The 24,593-nt window shown below is 39.7% G+C and overlaps 1 protein-coding gene across 5 annotated transcripts in view; it reads right to left on the bottom strand.

The window, feature by feature from the left end:
- The window catches only part of MGAT5 (alpha-1,6-mannosylglycoprotein 6-beta-N-acetylglucosaminyltransferase), a 259,845-nt gene that overhangs the window by 24,736 nt on the left and 210,516 nt on the right, over nt 1-24,593 (bottom strand). For all 5 annotated transcript variants that reach the window (XR_010591273.1, XR_010591274.1, XM_042855663.2 and 2 more), the window contains 4 exons: nt 17,565-17,711; nt 12,415-12,531; nt 11,493-11,567; nt 2,733-2,890 (listed from right to left, as the gene is read on the bottom strand). Coding sequence is in view for 3 of the 5 variants with exons in the window: in XM_042855663.2 (XP_042711597.1) it covers nt 2,733-2,890; nt 11,493-11,567; nt 12,415-12,531; nt 17,565-17,711 (497 nt within the window). In the remaining 2 variants the exon portion in view is untranslated. The remainder of the gene's footprint in view (nt 1-2,732; nt 2,891-11,492; nt 11,568-12,414; nt 12,532-17,564; nt 17,712-24,593) is intronic.

The following is a 24,593-nucleotide window of genomic DNA, read 5'->3' as shown; positions in this document are numbered from 1 at the left end:
TGTGTGCATAAAATACAGAAAAAGGACAAGTCACCCATTTTCTGGCTGCAAAGCTGAAGTAATGTGGTTACCACTGAAAAGTCAGTTGGTCACTCAAATACCACTGTGTAGTAACAGTTGGTATTTTCCTACGCTGAGGCCAAGAAATAACTGTGATAGGTTAGATACCACTATGAATAAATGTTAACTATTTAAACAATGAGCACATTAAGTGTTTATTTTTAGTCATTCAGGAAAGACAGCTAATTTTCAGAATCCAACAAAAAATGATTCTCTTCACTGTTTGGTCTAGGCACCTCAGTATTTTAAGCAACCCTAAGAGATGGAAGCAAGACAGCCTGTCAACAGGATAAAAAAAGTTTTACATCTGTGTGGCTCTTTTCAGTTTCCAATAGAAGTTGGATAGCTTCAACATTCCTTGAATACATAAAAGGCACGTTTGTGATAAAATCAATAGGAAATAGGACTAGCAAACCTAGACAGCAGACTTCCTATTAGTCATCTGTTGCACTGCAATTTCTGAATACATTTGATTGACATTGTAAAGTGATCATTTTACACACATATACGCAGACACCTGAAAGTAATGCTGATTTCCCTAATGCAGAAGTGGTAAGCATTCTTAATTGACCCTAACTTATCTAATGAAAAGGGTTCTGGAGCCTACATATTTAGGACACTAGTGAGAAAGAGTTTGCAGAAATGCTAATTGTTAATTGCCAATGAATATGGGTGTTTCAGGATTAACTGGAGTCAGAGAGAGCAATATGAAAAAAATATGAAGATAAATACAGCTTTATAAACATTTTTATTTACAATTGCATGAACAATTGCCTCAAATCAGCTCTTGTATTATCAGAGGGGTAGCCGTGTTAGTCTGAATCTGTAAAAAGCAACAGAGGGTCCTGTGGCACCTTTAAGACTAACAGAAGTATTGGGAGCATAAGCTTTCGTGGGTAAGAACCTCACTTCTTCAGATGCAAGGGAAGAAGTGAGGTTCTTACCCACGAAAGCTTATGCTCCCAATACTTCTGTTAGTCTTAAAGGTGCCACAGGACCCTCTGTTGCTCTTGTATTATGGAATTTTAACAATCTGGCAACTGTGGCAACTTAAGCCGAGGGGTTTAACTATAGTGCAAACATCCTAACGTTTAAGGGCACTGTGCAAAGCTGGCAGGAGGACAGAGACTGCTGCTCTCTCTCCTAAAAGCTGAGCTTCCTGTTAGTATACTGCTGAGTGTGGGGCAGAGCTGAGCACAGCAGCTGCCTCTTTGCTGCAATACAGCACAGCAGGTGCCCCCTTCACTGTAAGCTGCACTGAAGGAGGGCCAACGTATTTCTCACCCAATCTTCCACCAGCTGGGGAAGAGGTCACAAAAAACTTGGGGCTGGAAGGGGAGCCAGGGAAGAAAACGGGGAGGAATAGAGAGAGAAGGATTCAGCTGGGCAGACTCTATGGCAGAGGTGGCCAAACTTACTGACCCTCTGAGGTGCAGACAATAATCTTCAGAAGTTGGAGAGCCAGGAGCACCACCCTGCCACAGGGCAGAAGCCCCGAGATCTCCCTTCCCCAGTCTGGTAGGTGGAGAATGGGGGTGGGGGAGAGGAGCCACACTTTAACAATAAAAGAGCCATCCCGATCTATGGCAAAGGAGAATGAGGCAGGAAGACAATCATTTGTAAGTGAAAATGTGGACACAATTGGAGGGAGGGAGGGAAGCAGGCAGCCCGCAGGCAAAAAGTGATTAACAAATCAGCCAGTTGTTATTGTTTATTGGATCATTTTCTTTGTTAAAATGATGGACTTTATGAGCTTGTATTGCTCAGTAAGTAACTGAGCAGTACAAGACAGTACATTTCTGGGGTGCAAGACCGGGATTAGGTATATGTATATATGGGTGTTGCCCTATATATAATTCAAGAGTGGCTGGACATAGCACTCTTGTATATGCCAGCAGGTGACGTGCACGCTAGAGGTTGGGGTGAGTGGGCAGAGAGGCAGCTCACATAGCAAAGTGGGCCTAGTGCACACCAGACTGGAGAATTAAGGGGGCACAGCTTTCCTACGATCCAGGGTAATCAAGTTAACTACCCTAGAGAGACTAAAAGTTATCAAAAAACCTCTTTAAAATGATTTACAAGAAAATTATTTACTAAGAAAAAGCTTTCAAAGATTTACAGATTGAAGATCAAGTGAGTAGAGAAGATGCTCCAGACACTGAAAGTTCTGATGCAGGTCATGCAGCGGTAAGAGGCTGTCGATTCACCCTGCTCCTTATATCCTCGGTACGGAGCATGAGGAGAGCAGGGGCATGTGTGTGGACCAACGGAATCTGCCTGTGAGAATACTCTGGATCCAGGTGCATGAAGCGCATGTGTACCCAGAGTGGAATACAAACAAGGACCAGCACTCAAAGAAGAAATACTAAGAAATACTAAGATTCAAATGGTTAGAACAGTTGTAAGGCTTAAACTTTGCATTTTAACATACTGTATTTAAATTAGAATGTATGTTGCTGTTAATTAACATTTATATTAAGAGACTATTTTAAGGCAGCATATGCACAAAGTCGCAAATTTAAGATTTCTTTTTTCAATTTTAACTCCGCTTTTCAGAAGTTGAGAACTTGACCAACTCACCATTACAGATGCATTAGGACTATTTCCTCCCCTCCATAGAATGTACTTTATATAAGGTACCCAACTATATTTTCATACTCCTCAATACTTACTTCAGCAGATCCTTGTCTTTGTTAAGGTGCTGGAAGAAGGATGGCTCACAGATGAGCTGGTTTTCCTGACAAACTTGTTTACATGATTTTCCGGGTTCAGTAATTTTTACCTGCAGTGCACTTAATGGGGGCCACATCACTTGCCCGTGACAGAAATCCTGCAGTGACAAAGTGTACAGTATTACACAAACAGTCTTTGAATAAACTTTTCTATGGTTAGGAAAATAGCATTGGTAATTAAAAGCCTAGAAAACTTTTTTTTTTGGCAGCAAGACCATCTTACCTGTATTCAGCTGATAGATTATGAGTTTTAATAAGAGGAATTATCACAATGGATCTCCTAACAATAATCTGACACTAGCCAGTATCAGATGCTTCAGAAGGAAGTGCAAAAAGTGCTGTTCTTCCTCCAAGGAGAAATATCTTCCTATCTCTAAGTTAGTGGTTGGCTTATGCCCTGAAGCAGGATGGTTTGTGTGTCTCATTTGTAAACATGAGATTTAATATGATCATAGATGTTCTCTTTATCCATACATATCTAATCCATTTTGATTCCCTCTTGCCTTCAGTGATATCTCATGGCAACAATTAGTGCTAAACAAGTATTACTGTTAGAATGACACAGATACCACCAGAAAGCCCTGGTAGAGAATCATTCCAAAAGCTGATTATGTATCCCTTATGGAAAAAAGTTCCCAAGTGCATATGTCTGCCCCAACTTGCTCCTTTCCAAATGCTTAGCCATAGAGTCAGTGACACTTATATAAAGACTTAGTTTGATATGTTATGTGCTTTCTCTCTAGACCTAGAACAAGCATTCATAGAGTTTGTTTCCATCTCCTAATGGAACTACTGGTGACATGACCACCCACACTGGTACGGACTATGAATAACGTGAAATCTCCTATGTGGTTACTGCAGAGAAGGGACAATTAAGATTTTGTTCTAAGTGCACCTTTTGGTTATGTGTTTTATTTCCATTTACAATAAGAGGTGCTCATACACAACTGGCAAAGTACTGAAAGCTTATTTAAAATGACAGGAGTCAAATGTAAACGTTAGTCACCTCACATCTTCAGAGAAACAGCAGCTTTAAATACAACCACCACCCCATGTTATTGGCTAGTTCTTCAATCTCCCCCCTAACTCCCTTCAAAGTCTGGGTCAAACAAATAAGCCCTCCATAAGTCAGGATGCATTTGAGTCTCCCGGGACCCTTCTAGACACTCAGACTTAAAAATCAGAAGGGACCATCATGATACTCTAGTCTGACGACCTGCACATTGCAGGCCATAGAACCTTACCTACCCACTCCTGTAATAGACCCCTAACTTCTGGCTGAGTTACTGAAGTCCTCAAATCATGATTTAAAAGACTTCAAGTTAGAGAGTCCCACCATTTACACTAGTTGAAACCTGCAAGTGAACCATGCCCCATGCTGCAGAGAAAGGCGACCCCCCCTGCCCCAGGGTCTCTGCCAATCTGACCCAGGGGAAAATTCTGTGATCAACCCACAGACCCAGATCTCTGTCCTTCTCTGTCACTTCCAACTCATGAGCCCTCACTTTGTAGCAGAAATTCTTATTGTTAGTCCCTAAATGCACAACTTGCATTTTGCACTATTGAATTTCATCCCATTTCTATTACTCCAGTTTACAAAGTTGTCCAGATCATCTTGTATGATATTCCAGTCCTCCTCCATATTGGCTATACCTCCCAACTTTGTGTCATCTGCAAATTTTATTAGCACGCACTCACTTTTTTTTTTTTTTGCCAAGATTGGTAATAAAAATGTTAAATAAGCTTGGTCCCAGGACCGATCCCTGAGGAACTCCACTAGTAACTTCCCTCCAGCCTGACAGTTCACCTTTCAATATGACCCATTGTAGTTTCCCCTTTAACCAGTTCCTTATCCACCTTTCAATTCTCATATTAATCCCCATCTTCTCCAATTTAATTAATAATTTCCCATGTGGAACTGTATCGAATGCCTTACCGAAATCAAGGTAGATTAGATGTACTGTGTTTCCTTTGTCTAAAAAAAAAAAATCAGTTATCTTCTCAAATAAGGAGATCTGGTTGGTCTGGCATGATCTATCTTTTGTAAAACGATGTTGTATTTTATACCAATTACCATTCGCCCTATGTCCTTAACTAATTTCTCTTTAACATTTTGTCCAAGACCTCGCTTACAATTTTTAACCTTTCTTAAAACTTGGAACTATATTAGCAATTCTCCAGTCATAGGGTATGACCCCTGAGTTTATAGATGCATTAAAAATCCTTGCTATTGGGCTTGCAATGTCATGTGCCAGTTCCTTTACTATTCTAGGATGTGAATATAGTGACTGCCCGCCATCAGCCCCCAGCCAGAGACCCTGGCGCATGTTTACCTTGAGTGTGCCAGGTTGCAGCCCCTTTTCCTTGACAGACTGCTGCGTTTTTGGCTGCACTTCTCCCCCCACCTTCCCATATACGCACACCCTATCCGTGGCCTCATAAAGTCGCAGGACCTCTTAGTCAACCTCCCCCTAGTGATGGCCAAAGTGGCCCTGTACAACACCAGGGAAAGGATGTTGGCTGAGGGGGTTCTCTGCGACTGTGGGGCCTATTTCCAATCCCCCCTCTGTTCACATATCCGGGCAGAGTTCCTCTGGGCGATGTCCACTGGCTCCCTTGACACCTTCGAAGAGCAGTGGGCGCTGTCCTGGGTTCTTTGCTTGGTGTCCCCTTCAGGTTCCCTTTTTTTTTTTTGACCCTTTGACCTTCACATATATTCCGGTTATATTTTCTGTTGTCCCCCATAATATTTTGACTTCCTGGTTCAGTGGATCCTCCCCATAGGCTGGGGGAGGGTCCTTTAGCCGTGGGCAGGCTTGCGCCTGCCAGTCTCCATGGAACCCAATAGGGTCAGCCCCCTTTTCTATTACCTCAAGTTACCTATCGGCAACTCTACTAGTCACAACTACAGCAGTGCATCATGGAAGGAGAGAGGTGGCCTCTCAGGTGAATTAGTGCCAGGCCATTTAGAATTTAGGTAAAAACTAACACCTTTAAATTTATCTGGGAAGGCCACAGGTAAGCAGGGCAGATCCCAGAGCACAGGTGCCACAGGTTTCGTATGGGATTGACAAGTTTATAACTGGGCAGCTACCTTCTGTAGAAGTTCTGAACAGATTTAATATGTGCCCTATATAGAGCACACAGCAATAGTCTGGGTGTTGAAGTAACAAAAGCATGTTTGAGAGTAGCAAGATCTGCATTTGTAAGGTGAGATACCTGAGAACATACTACAGGACAAAACAAGAGTAAATGAAATACCTGGACCAATATATGAAAATAAAAATCTGAAGCTGACACATTCAACATCATACAAAAAATTTAAACTATGCCTATAAATGATTTTTTAAAATCTAATTTCAATGCTTATGCCAAGTGACAACCTTGGGTAACTGAAGACCCATTCATTTGATCCTTCACTACTTTGCTGAAACAGACAGTCAAGGTCTTCATTAGTTCCACAAAAAATATCACCACCTTTGACGTAAACACCTGCTCACTAGGAACTGGACTGTGCTTTAACAAAAGCATCAGGAACAGTCATCAAAGGTAACAGCATGCAGTCACCATTAGCCTGATCTGCAACAGAAAATTGGTGATGAAAGGCTCTGTATCTTGTTGCCAATCCCAGGAACCAATCCAATCCTCTTGTCTATGGGGAAAATATCAAAACTCCATAATGTCTCTAAATGACGAACTATTACCATAAGGCACAGAATTGCCCCATTCATACTGCTCAATTTCTTCTTAAACTGGAAACAGTCTGCTTTTAATATCTTTCATGATTCATTTACTATGTATTGTGTTTTCTGATTTCCCCTCCTTTCATTGTTAACTTTGATACCCATAGGAACTTCAGTCTATTAGTGTGGAATCTTAAAGGATATATTCTATTGGTTCTGTAAATACAACACTACGTTAGCATTGTGTTATTTTCTGATAAAGGTGCAATAATACCTCTTTAATGTTGTAACTATGAAAGATAAGATATCTCATTAGACAGGTACTGTTGGAACTGGGGGCTTAATTTTGAAAGTGAATGAGTACCTGGCTACTCCCACTGAAGTCAAAGAGAACAGAAGCTGCTAGTGCTTCTTAGGATCAGGTCCTGGATGAACAGTGATAATAAAAAGGAGTGTAGTAATTTTGGTCTATGTAAAGCATTCCTAACCTGTTATCTGCTTAGTTTGAGTTGCTTAGCAACTCAAAACAGAGAGACCGGTCTTTGAAACATGCTTAATATCCTAAATGTTTTAGTGCACTTTATCAACAGAATGTAGTATAGGTTTTAGCAGCCTACAGTTCAACCTTGATAATCTAAAACATTGTATGGACATGAGAATCATTCAGATAACCAGGATTTCAGATAAACATGGTACTTCATATAGTGGCTTTGGGGATTTCATAACATTTTTTTTTCATTAACTGAAGCAACATGGCATACACAAGTGGTTAGTCTAAATGCTTTACACATAAAATATGACTGTCACTATGAGCAAAAATGATTTTGACAAAAATTGAAAAGAAAAGTAATTATTTCTCTGCAACAATAGCTACTCATTTAGTACTAAACGAATAAGTTATTATTAATGGCTGCAATTCACTTTCTCATTCAGTGGTTTAGTTCGTTTTGTAACCATGAGAGCAAGCAATTTTACATAAAAAAAAGGCTTTTGACTAATTTACAAGCTCATTTTGGTATCCCATAATTTAATTTTAAATTATGACTGGTTAACATTAATTTAGCTTTAATGCAGTCACCATGCTTTTAGAAAGACCTTGCTCTACCATTTGTCCTTTGGTCCCCATGCTTACTCACTTCATTTTACAAATATACAATTAAACAATAATTAGGGAGAGGGAGGAAATCCAGGTCAGAAAAAAAGATCAAGAGTGGTACAAGAGATTTTAGTTATAGATACACACAGCATCAACCAAAGAGGAATATTTATAGAACTAGACCTAACGCTTTGGAATATCCACACCAAAAACTAATTAAAGCAAAGAGAAGAGCTTTCTAGCTACAGGAAGATCTTCCCTGTAGGTCATGCCACTTCCCCCCGTTTACATTTAACAGTTTATCTGCCACTTGGCTCTCATCACTTTCCTTCTTTGGATCCCTCCAATTTATCTCTCTCGCCCACCAAGTCAATATTTTAAAACTCATATCCTCATCTATTGAGACTCCACACAGCCCTGCCTACCATCCCAATCCCTCCCACCTTGCTCTCTTTGGGTATGTCTACACAGCAAAGAAAAACTTGTGGCTGGCCTGTGCCAGTGGACTCAGGCTTGCAGGGCTCGGGCAGTGGGGCTGTTTCATTGCTGTGTAGGCTTCCAGTCCAAGCCCAGAAATCTATGCAGCAATGAAACAGCACCAGAGCCCGAGCCCAGCTCGGCTGGCATGGGCCTAATGAGGGTTTTTCTTTGCTGTGTAGACACACACTTTGAGCCTTAAAGCTTCTTTGTTTCCATCTTCCACTCTTGTCTTCATGCTTTCTTCCTTAACATATCATATGGCCGGAACAACCTCCCTGTGCCACAGTGTGACACCCATCTTCATTTAAATTCCCCATAAATCCCTCATCTTCTGCAAGGCCCATACTAACCAACATCAGCAGTACCAACTGCTACCAAATGATTAGCCAAAATTATTTATTTTAAGAGAATCCATATTTATGCTAAAGTGAACCACTTTTCCCAGCAACTCCTATACTACAATCAGGGCCGGCTCCAGGCACCAGCTTCTCAAGCAGGTGCTTGGGGCGGCCGCTTGGGAGAGGGGTGGCAGGTCCAGGTATTCGGCGGACGGTCCCTCACTCCGGCTTGGAGTGAAGGACCTCCCGCCGAATTGCCGCCGCAGATCGCGATCGCAGCCGCGGCTTTTTTTTTTTTTTTTTTTTTGGTTTTGGCTGCTTGGGGCGGCCAAAACCCTGGAGCCGGCCCTGACTACAATAAACTAAAAACTGTGTGTAAGCTTTTGTTACTGGCGCAGAGATAAAGTCAGATTTTGATGAGGTTTGTGAAAATAATAAGAAACTGATACAATTGTTGCTAAAAACTCAGTACAAACGTCCAGTGATCTCGGATAGTGATGCAGGTTGCATGGGAGTAGAAATATTAGAGCAGGGGTAGGCAACCTATGGCACGTGTGCTGAAGGCGGCACGCTAGCTGATTTTCAGTGGTACTCACACTGCCCGGGTCCTGGCCATTGGTCCGGGAGGCTCTGCATTTTAATTTAATTTTAAATGAAGCTTCTTAAACATTTTTAAAACCTTATTTACTTTACATACAACAATAGTTTAGTTACATATTATAGACTTATAGAAAGAGACCTTCTAAAAACTTTAAAATGTATTACTGACACGCAAAACCTTAAATTAGAGTGAATAAATGAAGACTCGGCACACCACTTCTGAAAGGTTGCTGACCCCTGTATTAGAGTAAGAATGACGCAAGCTGATTTTGGGGAGTTTGCGCTCCTAGTAACACCCTAAAATACATATACTCTTCAGCATTCAGTTGTATTTCTGGAGCAGTCAATGCTATTGATCGATGAAGTGATAAAGTAGTTAACTCTTACCTTTCTGAATTGTGATAATTGATCTTTGACTAACACTCATGGGTTAATACATTTGGTTAACTGTGATTAATTGACACCTTATTGATAAAGCTCCAAACCTTTAAGAACATAACTGAGGTTATTTTAACAGGTATTCTAAGCTATTACCATCCTCTAGGGGTTCCAACAAATTTTGGTGTTATTTTTTTCTCTTTCACGCTGTAATTTCCTTAGGACTGTGTCTATTTTTTGCCTTGTACAATGCACCAGGCACCCTGCCAATGTTGAACAAATACATAAATAATAGTGATATTCTATCATTCTGGTAGCAGTAACAGCAACACTTTCCGGCAGTCAGAGCCAAACACAATTAATTGAATTAATATGTATTGTTTGTATCACTGTAGTGCCTTGTAGATGCCAGGGCCCCATTGTGCTAGGCTCTGGGTCCCTGCCCTGAAGAGCCTACATATACCCATCACTCAGATATCACTTTGAATATCTATTGAATAATGAGCTAAATTTTTCTGTATTAATGAAAACTACTGTCAATCACAGTTAACTCATCCAGGAGAATCAAACGCAGCATAGACATTTTAATCAACACAGCAACAAAGACAATGAAGTGTTTATTGGCAGTAAATCGGAAATAGCTATGTACTAGTTAATTTATTCTTTTGCACTTCCAGTTTTAAAAATACAATTACAGTGCATTGGGGAGCTATGCCGCAAAATAAAAAACAGAACAAACGAAAGCACTGTCTGTAAACCTCTCTCTCAGCCCACACCCACCTTAACAACCCGAAGAAATGGGAAGGGGTGGGGGGGGGGGTTGTTTGCTGGGCTTTGTAGTATGCCTGGAAGGTTAAATCTGGGCACTGGTGAACCAAGGGGATGAGCAAGTTCCAAAATTAAAGTCCCCTCACACAGCCCTGCCAGCAGCTCCCTCTTGTTTATATTGAGGGAGCTCCAGCTCAAGTCCTTCTGCTAATCTCAACCGTGACAGTATTTCATGGGGAGTGAGGCATCTCTCTCAGGTCTCAAACTATTTAAGGATTTATAGTTAAAACCAACACACTGAATTCACCCAGAAGTTAAGACTAAATGTAATTACAACTGTGCCAAGCCTTTGAGGAGGAATGGTACCCATTCCCTGTCTCCACAAACAGTATCAGAATATTTATGTAGTATTCCATGATGCAAAGACTTTTAAAATATAGAAATAAAACCAAATGGGCTCTTAAAAGAAGCTACTTTTACATGAAAGATTGCTTTGCTTGTGATAGCAGTAGTATCAATACTTCTCACCTCTATGTGATCTTTCCTCTTAGGATCTCAGAGTTCTTTACAAACATTGCAACACCCTTGCAACACAGATAAGTACTATTTTATCCATTTGGAAGAGGGGTATATTGAGTCACAAACTTGAGTGAGTTACCCAAGGTCAGTGCCAAACCGGGAACAGAACCCAGTATCCCTGACTAGAGCTGGATGAACACTGATTCTTCAGTTTGGTGGCAGTTCCAGAGGGGTTAGGGGGCAGAATTAGGTTTGGGTTGAACCAAATCTGAAAATTTTCAGAGTTTTTGGTGAATTGAAAAAGTTTCTATCATGTCTGTTCCAAAGTGAAGACCTGAACTTGAGTCTCCCACATCCTAGGTGAATGCCCTAACCATTGGACTAAAGTTTATAAGGGGAAGCACCAGCAGCACTTCCCCTCTCTTTCCTCCTCTAGCCATCTTACGAATGACTGAAAATATTCATGGCAAAGTCACAAATAGTTTTGGTTTGACTGAAACTGCGTTTTTTTGCCGAATAAACTATTTGTCTGAAAAATTTTGCCCAAATCTAGTCCTGACACCCAGTACCCTTCGCTAACTGCTAGACCACATCGATGTGGTTTCTTTTTGTCGTTCACCACACCATCATAGCAGTAGAATGGCTGCCAGAAGACCTGAGCTAAGCCACAAGCCCTGAGACCTGATTTGCAGAGTTGGACCTTTGCACCCATGAGGGTCCATCCAAACTTTTAAAAAAAGTAATTCCAAGAATGAACAGTCTTAATATTAAGGCACCCTTTAAAATAGAAAGACTGCACTTAAGAGAGGTTTATTTCATCAACATTGAAAGGTCATACCTGCTTTTCAATGAATGCATTCATCCTTTGTAGCATCCCCTCACATGTAAATTCATAGGGCAAATAAGGTTCAATCTGTTGAAACAGTACAGTGTGTTTAGAGTAGAATTTTTAAGGAATCATTTTACTGCAAGCGTCCCTGTGATGTGTGTGATGTTAGCAGCCTGTGTACTGTTTAATACATTATAGCTTTTGTAGTAAACGTACTCATTAACAAATCACCATTTTACACAGCCCACAGATTAAACTGATTTTTGCTTCCTCAAAGGCAATTCTAAAATTAATCAGTGTTTGTCTTTGAGGAGATGTTAAATGAGGGAAATTAAGAGTTTATTGAGCAGTGGCAGAGACTCTACTGGATCTCATAGCTGCCTGTTGTAATTCTGTTTAATTTCCAAATTGAAATAGTACGAAGGAAAATATGATTCTATAATTAGATGCTCTTTGAAAATGTTTTCAGATGTCTTTTGATTTTTGTATTCCTTACATTAAAAGCTCATAATGTAAATGCAGAAATATCATCATAGCTTCCCTGTTATAGCTAATTAATGGGTTCAACTGAGCTAAGCATAGGGCAACTGATTTACTAAACGCACAAAAAACTTACAAAGACTCAATAACAAATCTAGTAACTTGGACTCTGTGACTCACATGCTAAAGCTCCAATCCTTTATGCTTATACGCATGCTTAGTTTTATTCATGTGAGCAAAGTTAAATACATGTGTAGGATCTAGTACTAAACCCTGATGCTCAGATACCACATATACATCACACAGTGATGGGTGTGGCATCAGACCTCAAAAGGACAGAACCTTCCAGACTGCAGCACTCAATTCTATTAATGAAATTAACATTTTGAGGCACTCTGCACAGCAGTAGCTCAGACACCAAGTACTGATTACAAACAGAATAAATATTAACCTTTTGATTCAAAATTGCTTTCACTGCGTTCTCCACCTCAGAAGGATCATTGAAGTTCACAGTCCAGACATGAGGCTTCCCAATGTAAACCTCAGCATAAGGATGCTGAGATGTCAACTGAAAAAGAAAATCAATATACTGGTAAAAAGCAAGGGTCAAGATCTCTTTCCTGGCCCCCTTCACTTGGTTTGGGTCTCAGGATATAATACATATAGATAATGCAATAACAGAGCTGGAATATAAAGATAACTTAATTTCTCTTTTACCTCTGTTTTAGGTTTTCTATATTTTCCCCATTAAATCTTGTGGGTGAACTTGGTGCATATAAAATACACTGGATTGATAAGTATGGGGACCAATGACCTCTAATTTATCCACACAACAGGTACAGCATAGGTAACAAGCAGTGGAACTTCCCTATCTCGCTTTATGTACCAACCTCTCCCATTTTATCTCTATATTATCTCTTGCTCTCTGGGTGATTTCATTTACTTCTTTGAGATCAGCTAATACATCCGGATGAACTACTCCCAAATCTCCTTTTCTATCCAGAGCCTCTATCCTTTATCCATTCCTGCATCTCTCCCCATCTCAGGCATCTCTTGAAAATCTTTCCATCCCTTCAAGATGAAATGTCAGTATCTTTCCATCCAAACCCTCTCTTCTCCCTCTTTTTCTCTCACAAATGTGAGAAATGCACGATTATTACTGTGCACATTTGATTCTGATTTTCTATTCTCAGACTGCTAGCAAGGTTACCAATTAGTGCTTATTACAATATTGATGATACTATTGCCATGCAGATATACATCCTTGGGGAACTGGACTATCAAACTCATTTTATAACCCTCACATATAACCATTGTCCTGGGAAAGGGTAAAATATCTTCGCTTGGACTGACCCAGCTAGGTATTTTCTCTCCCAATTGGTGGTCCAGTCATTATCTTCATTCCTTTGAAACTGTGTACCTGATGCTGTTTTATCTGTGTCGTTGTTTTACCTTTCCTGCTTGGTTTTTGATAACCTGTTTACAGCCTCATTTGATTTAACCCCATGCATTCAGGCAGGCAGAAATACAAAATTGAACAGGGAAACATAGTTACACATAATATTCATATAAAAATGAAGACATTTTCCCCAGTTCATCACATCTACTAGCCTTGGGCGGTCTGAACCCATGACCTAGAGGTGAAAGGCTCTACATACTATTAATTGTTCCCCATGTCATCCAATCCTCCATGTTCAAAAATTCTAAGCTCATACACAGATGGCACAATTAAGACTTTGATCACCCAGAACGAACCCTGACTCTCCTGAAAATGAGACTGAATGTCACCTCCAATGTGCATTTTAGAACCTAATTGACATCTTGCTCACTGCTTGCTAGAAAACAAAATAAATTAAAAAAATATCAGCCAAGTCAAACCAGAACAATAAGTCACTTGGCATCAATTAGACCATGGCCAGAACTGACAGTTTGGCACGGAAAAAGATTGCAATGACATCATGGTATCACAGAAGTTAAGAGATGTGCAAGAATGCATACTGAAAGGAAGAACAGGTTAAAAATGTACAAGAGAGAAGTGTGTCCTCACACTGGCCTGAAAAGGAATGCCTTTTAAATAACATAATACCCCAACATAAGAAAACTGCAAGCAAAGTATTTAAACAACTGCCTCTTTATATGTATTACGAGATTTTCTCCCCTTTTGTGTTCAAGTACTTTCACTGAGCAAAACATTTTTTTTACATATACTTAAAAGTCATTCTTCTTAGATAAAGTAACTATTGTACTTGAACTCCTTGCTGAAGCAAATGCAAAGCAGCAAGGCAGTGCAAGCAAACAATTTTCACAAAATATTTACCTCCTGTTCTATATTTCTGAGCACAGGAAGCCAGCATTTTTTGGAGACCTATATTAACATTTTATGATATTGTAAAAGTGAACATTCACATAAAAATAAAGGTAAAATTTAAAGGTTACGTCAAAGTGGAAATAAGCCACAATTGGATTGAAATAACATAGGCCAGATTTGGTCTATGAGCTTCACGGAGGCTGATGCCTTGCTTCTACAGAGACCCAGTGAACTCAGTTGGGATGCACATAGAGCTCACTAGAGGACTGGTGCCTTAGTAAGATTAAGAAGATTTTTGAGGAAGACCCACAGATTACATGATCTGTCTATATAAGCCGTATCCTAGTGCACCATGTTCCACCCCATCATCATCTTTTCAGTTCCTCCTGAAAACCCAATCCCTCCACGAAATCCGCATATACAGCTAACCTCAGTATCATACTGTTACCACTACTGTTTAAGTGATATATATTTAAAAACTCAGGTTATCAAAATTTCCTGAATTTCCAGGGCATTCACATCTGAATTTTAGATTGTATAAGCTACTGGGGGCAGAGAATATGCCTTTATTAATAAATTGTATGGCAATGAACATAATAATATTGCTTAAGTGCTAACATTATTTGCATTACGTTTCAAAATGTGATTCCCCCCCCCAAGTATGTAAATATAATGATTAAACTTCACACAGCTTCAGGAGTTATACTGGAGATCATGGGTTCGTTATACACTTCAGACTGGCAGGCAGCACATTAAGCCAGGCCTGATTTTGAAGCCTTGATATCAACAGCGAATCAACCAGCAATGTTCCACTGTGTGCCAGCTCTTGTGAGGATGTGTTCGGTAGAAATTTTAAGAATACTGTCTTGATGCTGAAATAATGTGACTGGCCAGAGGTGAAGGTCGTAGTCATTCTTGGGGCCTTTCTGCTGCATAGAAATAGAGGCGGTCAGAAACCTAACATTTTCCCCCTGTAAGAGATTTTGAACAAAAAGCTTCCATTTGAATTTTTTTGGGTAGAAAAGTTTGTTTTCCCATGGGAAATTTTGAATCAACATGTTCATTTAATTTAAACATATAAAGTTGTTTTGTGTCACTTTCTGGGTTTCAGAAAACAAAAAAGAAACGGCACTAAGTTGAAATGAAAACTTTTGTTTTGTGTTGATGTTTCTTTTCAAAATGTCTTTTCAGGTTTTTGAAACAAAAAAAGTAGCAAAAATTTTACACCAAAACAAAATGTCCATTCAACACAAATATTTTCCTCTCAAATTTTCCTACAAAAAACAACAACAACAAAAAATTCAGTTCAGACAAAACTATTTTTTGATAGGAAAAATTTCCTTACAATTTTTTTTTTTGACCAGCTCTACCTAAACTGAGAGAAAAAACACAGTAACTGTAGTGATATTTCTGCCAAGTAAATATTAAGGATTATCATCTTTAAAGTGTTTTATGAACACTAATTAATTCTCAGCACTCCTGTGGGCTTTTTTTTTTCCACTGTAGAGGTGAAAAAACTGAGATATACAGTTACCACCACCTTCCCTAAATCCAAAGTCTCACAAAGGGGATTAGAATTCATATGTACCTGTCTCCCATTCCTTTTTTTTGATCACTCGATCAGGCACTACTGTCTCAAGAGTAGGTAAATGGAGTAAAAAGTAGAATCAGCATTCATAGTTATTAGCTACACTTGTGTTCTACACTAAGGTTTACAAAAATTAAAATCACTAGTAATCTGAACATTATATAGAGTCCAATGCAATTCTTTTTATTAATGCTGTAGCAGGCTGGCAGTGTTTGGCTAACAGGGCATGGCATTTCAAGTAGTGTTGATTCTGCCAGTAAAGGGTTAAGTGGGTTATGGTGATTTACTGGGAAGGTGACTGGTTATTGCTCTTGGACATAAGAGACCTAGAAGTGGCTTTCTGGAGAGAGATGATCCAAAAGGACCAAGCAGTCCTGAGCAGAAAAACCCTACAAGAAGCCAAACCTGGGAAGAAGAGTTTTTTAATCTCTTCTATTTTTTAATTGTCATGTTCTCTATTTTATTATTGTTTTCTTTGTTAATAAAGTCAAGCTGTAGGAAAGGGGTGAATTTGGACTACTATATCGATTGTATTTGTAGAAAAGATTGAGAACAGTGCACAAAACCTTGCTCACAAACCCTTTGGCACAGGCAACCTATGTTACTAAATATTAAATATTAATTAAAATGAGAAATGGTAGAAATGCATCACTCATCAACCAATTGGCATGAGTTCAATGTGCAGTTCATCTAGCTGAACCACCATCTGCGAGCAGACCAATGCTATCATGCAAGCTGTTCCCTATCTACATATTCCCTTTTAGATCAGCAAGATAATTCTACATTTGTTTAACATACACAATACTTATTTAAAGACAATTCAAAGTTGCAAGCAATAGTGTGTGTTAACCAATGTCAGGCCAAGAAAAAAATGACTAGATAAATGCTATATGTTTTCAGTATGTTATAGGCCTAACTTTACCCATACACAGATATGCTGCAATTATAACACGATGAACAATAATATTCAGTAAATCCTTGCATGGAAGGTCAGTTTGTTTGGTCTTCTCCTTTTCCCTTCAGGGTAACAAAATATTCTGGATGCTTTGGAGACTTGTAGTTTGCTTTTCCTGTTCACTCCTCAAAAATTGGTTTGGCTCTCCAAGTGTCTTTACAGTCAAATACACACAGTTCATTGCTAGTGTTACTACTAGGGCTAAACAGAATAGTAAGTACAACATTCATATTTATTTGAACAAGGATGCACTTATTGCCCAGTGATGCTCATTTCCTTAAGAGAAGAAGTCACAGGGATCTCAACTGAGGTTTCCCCTGGATAGAAAATCAGATCTTGAAGTGAAACTTGTATATATGGTCTGTCAAAAATAATTAGAAGAATGTAGATATACATGGACACAGAGTTATAGCTTAGAAGTACTTGATGGGTTTCATTATTTTATTATCATAGTGCCTAGTTATAACATAATTGTGGTCTTACATAGGACTAATCATACCACAATTCTGGCCACTGCTATGTTAAGGCAAAAGGACAAACTGCTCTGTCTGCAGTAAATTATGCACCTTAGTTTGACATTCTGTTTTTTATTGTAATATTACAAAGAAAGCAGTTATTTGCAATAAAATTTTTGTTGTTGTACAATCCTCAAAAAGAAAACCATTACAGTACAAACAGTATCAGCGACTTAGACGTATCACAGCCCCAATACTTTGCAATGTTAGAAACATCAGTGCTAGTAAAGCTTACCTCTCGGAGTGTTGGCTTGCCTTTGAAAAAGTCTGTATTTTTGCTGCTTTTCGGTGGGTTAAATTTTAGATTTAGAAAAGCACATCCATTAGCAATAGCCTCTAGGGGAGCAGGCCCTTCATATGGAAATCCAAGTCCAACAAACAACTGCAAAATAGAAAAGATACATCACCTAGCATCCATTAATTTTGTTTCCCTTTAGAAGGCACTAAAAACTCCGTGTTAAGCTAAAATAAACAATGAGAAAGATTTTGAATGTACAAGCCTTCAAAATATGTCCCCATAACAGTTTGAAAGGAATTGGGTAACATTCCTGACAGAACTTTTAAATAAAGTTTCATGCTAAATGTTGCTAAGGATTTGGCTGTTCTCCCTCCCTCTCTGCAAAACTAAGAGAGTAATGGAATGTCCTGGAAAACACGTCTAACAATAATCTCCCTGTAAGGGGCTGGAGAGAAAACTATGGCAATCCACTCTAAATTAAACAGAAGGTTTTTCATGAAACAGATGGAACAACAGTCCCTTTCAGTTATGTTTTGGGAAAAAAGACATTTGGTGGTTTGATTACAGTTCAAACAAAACTGCTAGAGCTCTCTGGTAGACCAGTAGGTACAGGTTTTACAACAGTTACATCACTGACTAGCTATGCCACTTTATTTTTTCCCCTGACTAACTTAGTAGTTTTGCCAATATAAACATACTCAGGCCAAATTGAACAAGCCTTCTGATAAACAGTAGATGGCAGCAAACTTCAGTTAAAGACACACTACTCAGCAACAGCACTGCAGTGACAAGCCAACAATTCAATTCCTCCATTCTAAACTGAAGGGGGAAAGGCATCAGCATACAGTACATGTTATAATAAAGACAGTTATTGGGCAACAGAAAATCCAACTGAAAAACATTTAACATTTTGTCACAAAGAAGTCACATCCTTGTGCAACAGCTATTTAGAAGCACTCTCTTTCCCGGCCCTGACACTTGAGAAAACTGAATTAAATAATGTCTCTTTTTATTTTCTTTAATTTAAAATTAGCATACAATGTTGGTTTAAAAGCTCTGAGCTATGATAGCTACAGCTGCCACAAATCTCTAAACACCACCATTGAATAAATCCACGCATACGCTCGTTTCAACTACTGCCTACTAGATCTAAGGCTCATGGCTATTAGAATTATGCATTCAAGACATGACATCTCTCTTTAGCAAACTCAGATACTCCCCATTAAAATTTTTACTTCAAGGGAAAATGAACTCTTGAATTAAAAAAATTCTAAGTGACTATAGTCAGAAGCCTATTTCAGGCTACATATAAAAACAGTTTAATGTAATTTGAAGCATAAATTTGTAATATCAGCCCTGTTGTAGATAGGCATTGCCGCATTAGGTCTTTAATCTGTTCTAGCCTCTGGCATTAGCAGTTTAACATTATGAGCTGACTGGCTCTAAAAAAGAAATCCATAGAACAGCTTGAAACGTTAACGTCCCTCCCCAACTTTGAGAACACTGAATCTCTGTGCAATCATAGAATCACAGGGTTATAAAGGACTGCAAGGGTCATCTAGTCTAACCCCCCTGCCAAGATGCAGGATTTGTTACGTATAAACCATCCAAGGCAGATGGCTATCCAGCCTCCTTTTGAAAACCTCCAGTGAAGAAGCTTCCACAACCTCCTGAAGCAGTGTCTTCCATTTTCCTGCTGTTTTTACAGTTAGGAAGTTTTTCCTGAGATTTAATCTAAATCTGCTATGCTGTAGCTTGAACCCATTGCCTCTTGTCATGGCCTCTGTGGAGATGGACAGGTGAAAGATGGGAGGCTCAGAAACAGATATTTCCTTCTGTGAAACCTTTGCTTTTTCTGATGTGGCTATGTCCTCTCAGAGGGAAGGAATTGGATGGGGCGGGATCTCTGGGCTGTCTGAGACTTGCAGAATTTTCTCTTGTATGTAGGAGCATAGATACCAAGAGAACACGCAGTCGCTCTAGAATCCTTCAGTGTTCACGGAGACTCGCCCATACTATCTACAAACAACTTAGGTCCATCAAAAGGAAGGCCCTCAACTGTACTCTGAACTTCCTTTGGGAAACTGCAGAGCCAGAGCCAAGAGGCTCTTCTCATCACCACCGCTGTAGCGATCCAACTGGTGGTAGTATCAGCGGCATCGATGGAGGCTTGCAGGGTTGTCCTGGCAAATAGTTGGCCCTCCTCAACAATTGCCTGGAACTGCTCTCTGTGTTCCGCCGGCAGACGGTTGATGAACGAGGTTAACTTGTTATAATTGACATGATAGTATTTTGCCAAAGCCCGATAATTGGCAATTCTAAACTGTAGGGAGGCTGAGGAGTAAGACTTTCTCACTAGTAGGTCCAGGCATTTGTGGTCTTTGTCCTGAGTCCTGGATTTAGCGTGGTGCTGCCTACCACTTTCATTCACCGCATCCACTACCAAGGAGTAAGGTGAGGGATGGGAAAATAAAAACTCCAAATCCTTTGCTGGAACATAATACTTCTTGTCCACTCTTTTCCCCATAGGCAGAATAGAATCTGGGGTGTGCCAGATGATCTTTGCTGGATCTAGAAGAGCCCCATTGACAGGTAAAGCTATGTGGACCAATAAGGGTGAGTGAAGGATGTCAAGCAGCTTATGATGAGACTCTGTAACCTCCTTGAGGGGAATCCGCAAGGAGTCTCTGTCCCTTTTGACCAAGTCCTAGAAGGATTTAAAATCAACCACCAGGGATCAGGAGATGAACAGGAGATGTTGGCCATAGGGTGGAGATTTCTTCAGTGGTTCTAAGATTGCTCAAAGAATTTCTCTGGAGGATCAAATCTACTAGAGGAAACAGGTGATGCCGGTTGCTCCTCTCTATGATGGGTACTAGATGCTCTGGTGCTTGCAGGCAGAAGCAGCATGCAGAGGGAGACCCCTGTCCCCACACCCCTGGTACCATGCTGGCCGCTTCCGGGAGCAGCATGGGGCCTGGGTAGACAGGAAGTCTGCCTTAGCGGAAGCCACACTGCACCGCCGGAGATCGCAATCAACTGGGAGATCCTCTAGGATTGACTGGTTGGTGACCATTACTGTAAATACCATAATAATTTAGAAAAACTCAGGCATGCAGACTTTGCAAATAACGGCAAAAATGAAATAAAAAATAGATTTTTACTTTGTTAATACAGTTAATGTTTTGTATTTATTGAGCTAGACGAAGATGAATATTTAAAAATTTATTTGGTATTTACCAGATCACACCCCAAATGTTACAGTTCCAAACCTTTGTGTCTTTCTCTCTCATTAATATCCTTTGCTTACCTAGAAAGTTTAATCTATTCTCTGGCACTGATAGGTTTATCACCATTTGTGTGTGCATCAATACTGAACTATTTTAGAATACATTCTATTCTGAACTGCAGAAAGAGAGATGGCCCAGAGCTGAGAGGCACACAACAATGGAGTGTTACTCAGATACATTTTTCTCACACACATGAAAAGCTCACTGGATAAGCACAGTCCTCTTGTAAATGAGAGAAACACCTTTAGAATAGGTTCCCTCCACTGTGAAATTCATGGAACCAAAAATATAGCACCGTGTTCCCAATAAGCTTCTTTTAACTATACTGCTGTGTAAACCACAGCATGAGAAAGTTAATAAGTCTGCTTGCTTAACATTCCTACACAATAGCTGAACAGGATTTCTGTTTTAGAGATTGTTACACTCTGCAGCCAAATGTTAACAAGACACTCCTTATGCTATTACAGCTGTCTGGAAACTGGAATTTCTATTCTGCAGGAAATTTCTCATTTCTAAAAAAAAAATTAGTTCGGAATCAGATGAAAAGTTGGAGTCATGAAATTTTCCACATTGGGGGTGGAGTGGACGTGAGAGATGCATGATGGACATTTTCAAAGAATTCTGTTTGGAAGAACAATAATTGAAATTTTTAAAAAAAAATTCCAATCTGAACTCCCCAACTGCCTTCCTGGCAGCCCGGGGAGTCTAGGAGCCTGGGTTAGGCAGGAAAGCTTCGACAGAATCCCCCTGTTCCCAGCGGAACATTTTCATTCCGTCCAATCAGCATTTTCCAACGGGAAACTGTTCAGTCAGAAAATGTGAGGTCTAGCTGTTGTTATGCACTACATCAACCACACACTTAAGCTAGCCATTTTATAAGTTCTCCCTATTTGAAAAATGCCTCTTTTGAAAAGCATTTTCAAATTCTGATCTATAAGCTGCACAATACAGTGGCAGCTTCAAGCTTAGTTGCTAACTAAGAACTATTTCAGATGTTTCAACCATATATTTGGGGCTTGCAAAGCAGTGATCGAAAATCACAATTTAGTGGCCAGCAAGTTAAAGAAGTATGGACTGGATGAATGGATTATAAGGTGGATAGAAAGTTGGCTAGATTGTCAGGCTCAACGGGTAGTGATCAATGGCTTGATGTCTAATTGGCAGCCGGTATCAAGTGGAGTGCCCCTGGGGTCGGTTTTGTTCAACATCTTTACTAATGATCTGGATGATGGGATGAATTGCACCCTCAGCAAGTTCGCAGATGACACTAAATTGGGGGGAGAGGTAGATACACTGGAGGGTAGGGATAGGGTCCAGAGTGACCTAGACAAATTGGAGGATTGGGCCAAAAGAAATCTGATAAAGTTCAACAAGGGCACGTGCAGAGTCCTGCACTTAGGAAGGAAGAATCCCATGCACCGCTACAGGCTGGGGATCGACTGGCTAAGCAGCAGTTCTGCAGAAAAGGACCTGGGGATTACAGTGGATGAGAAGCTGGATATGAGTCAGCAGTGTGCCCTCATTGCCAAGAAGGCCAACGGCATATTGGGCTGTATTACTAGGAGCACTGCCAGCAGATCGAGGGAAGTGATTATTCCCCTCTATTCAGCACTGGTGAGGCCACACTTGGAGTATTGCATCCAGTTTTGGGCCCCCCACAACAAAAAGGAGAAGACAAATTGGAGAGTCCAGTGGAGAGCAACGAAAATGATCGGAGTCTGGGCCACATGACTTACGAGGAGAGGCTGAGGGAAGTGCGGTTATTTAGTCTGCAGAAAAGAAGAGTGAGTGGGGATTTGATAGCAGCCTTCAACTACCTAAAGGAGGGTTCCAAAGAGGATAGAGCTCAGCTGTTCTCAGTGGTGGCAGATGATAGAACAAGGAGCAATGGTCTCAAGTTGCAGTGAAGGAGGTCTAGATTGGATATCAGGAAAAACTATTTCACTAGGAGCTTGGTGAAGCACTGGAATGGGTTACCTAGGTAGGTGGTGGAATCTCCATCCTTAGAGGTTTTTAAGGCCCGGCTTGACAGAGCCTTGGCTGGGATGATTTAGTTGGTGTTGGTCCTGCTTTGAGCAGGGGGTTGGACTAGATGACCTCCTGAGGTCTCTACCAGCCCTAATATTTGATGATTCTATGGTTCTTGGAACATGTTGCAGAAATTGGATCTAGTTTGAGATGGAAAATTTTTTGAGGGTGCTCCATACTGACAGATTTGTGGGCATCTGTATTTTGTGATGGACTTGATTATAATTTGTACTGATCTCTGACTTTTCAAGGACAGAATCCTTGTTTGAGGCTTTGCACTAACTGGGAAGTACAATACTGGAGTTCATAGCAATGAAAGAATGTGGTTGGCCCTTTATGTCTGAAAACTTATGCTTAAAAATGGAACTTTTGAAGGTGAAAGTGTCTCTGAAGGTTTATTATTATTATTTTAGAGGCAAAGCTGAAAAAATAGCAGGTTTATGCTTGAAGCTGCAATTGAACATATAGATGCCAGCTTCACCATTGACTATAGCAGTCATCAATCAAGTGCTTTTGGTGTCCTGACTATACACTATGATCTAGTGAACGGAGAAACATAACTGAACCATTAACAATTTGCTAGACCATTTTATGCAAGTATTGCACAAGGAGAGAGGAGGAGGAGTGGCTTCTTCCTGTGCCTACACTTAAATAGGATTCGAGACACAACGAGGGAATGTGCACATGCATGTTATAAGATTTGTTAAACTACCAGATCATGTCTTTCAGGATATATTGCTTTTGGGGGAAATACTGTTCTCACTGTCCTTTAGCAATGCAATGTTAGAATGTGTGGTTTCCATGATTAACTTGATACAAACAAGCCAACCCACCAAGATGCAACAAACCAGCTGATGCAGATACAAGTGAATAGTCAAAGTGAAGGTGTTTTATAATCATGTCAAGCTATTTTTTCCTGCCCTGCAGGAAAGCCATGAACAAAATATTCAAATGCACAGTCACAGTGAACACTAACAGCAAATACGAGTGGAGGACTAATTTAGTATTGTGATCAGATCACATACAGATTTCAAGTCAGGTGACCAGTCACTGTATTACTGATGATATACTAATCAGATTTTTTTTATTCAAATCTACTACTTTATAAATCTCATTCCCGCTCTCAATCTCAGAAATTTTTTTTATTAAAGCAAGTGTAAAGCTAACTATATCAGAGTGACTAAATGTTAGACATACTAAAAAAAATAAGAGAAATGACAACCCACGTCATAATAGCCCATAAAAGAATCAACAAGCGATCTCATTTGGTCATGACATCAGCATGAAATTTCATTTTGATTGACTTGAGAATGAGACAAGACCCTAAACATTGGAACAAGATCTGATGTCTTAGCTACCTGTCATCTTTTTTATTTATTTTTTATTTTTTTTGTGTTAGCCTGGCTATGTACAAGCAAGCAAATCCTTTGTTTAAGAGAGCTTTGATAATTAATTATCAAATAAACATTATGGAAAATATTTGAAAAATATCACTAATATGAATTTAAAGATCTAATTTAAAGAAGCAAAGATTATATTTGAAGAGATTATTTAAAAGCAGATGTAACAGGCTAGCATTTCAATAGCGGTCTCAAGAACCTACAGCTGCTAAACACCATCATTTGAGAAATATAGCAAACTCTCAAAACTACAGTGTCAGGGAAGAATCAAAGCATAGCAATAATGTGGAAACCCTTTCAAACTCTCA

The sequence above is a fragment of the Chrysemys picta genome, chromosome 11 (assembly GCF_011386835.1).
Source record: "Chrysemys picta bellii isolate R12L10 chromosome 11, ASM1138683v2, whole genome shotgun sequence".
NCBI classification, from domain to species: Eukaryota; Metazoa; Chordata; order Testudines; family Emydidae; genus Chrysemys; species Chrysemys picta.
The sequence above is the reverse complement of the archived record's forward strand: the minus strand, read 5'-3'. Positions and strand labels throughout refer to the sequence as shown.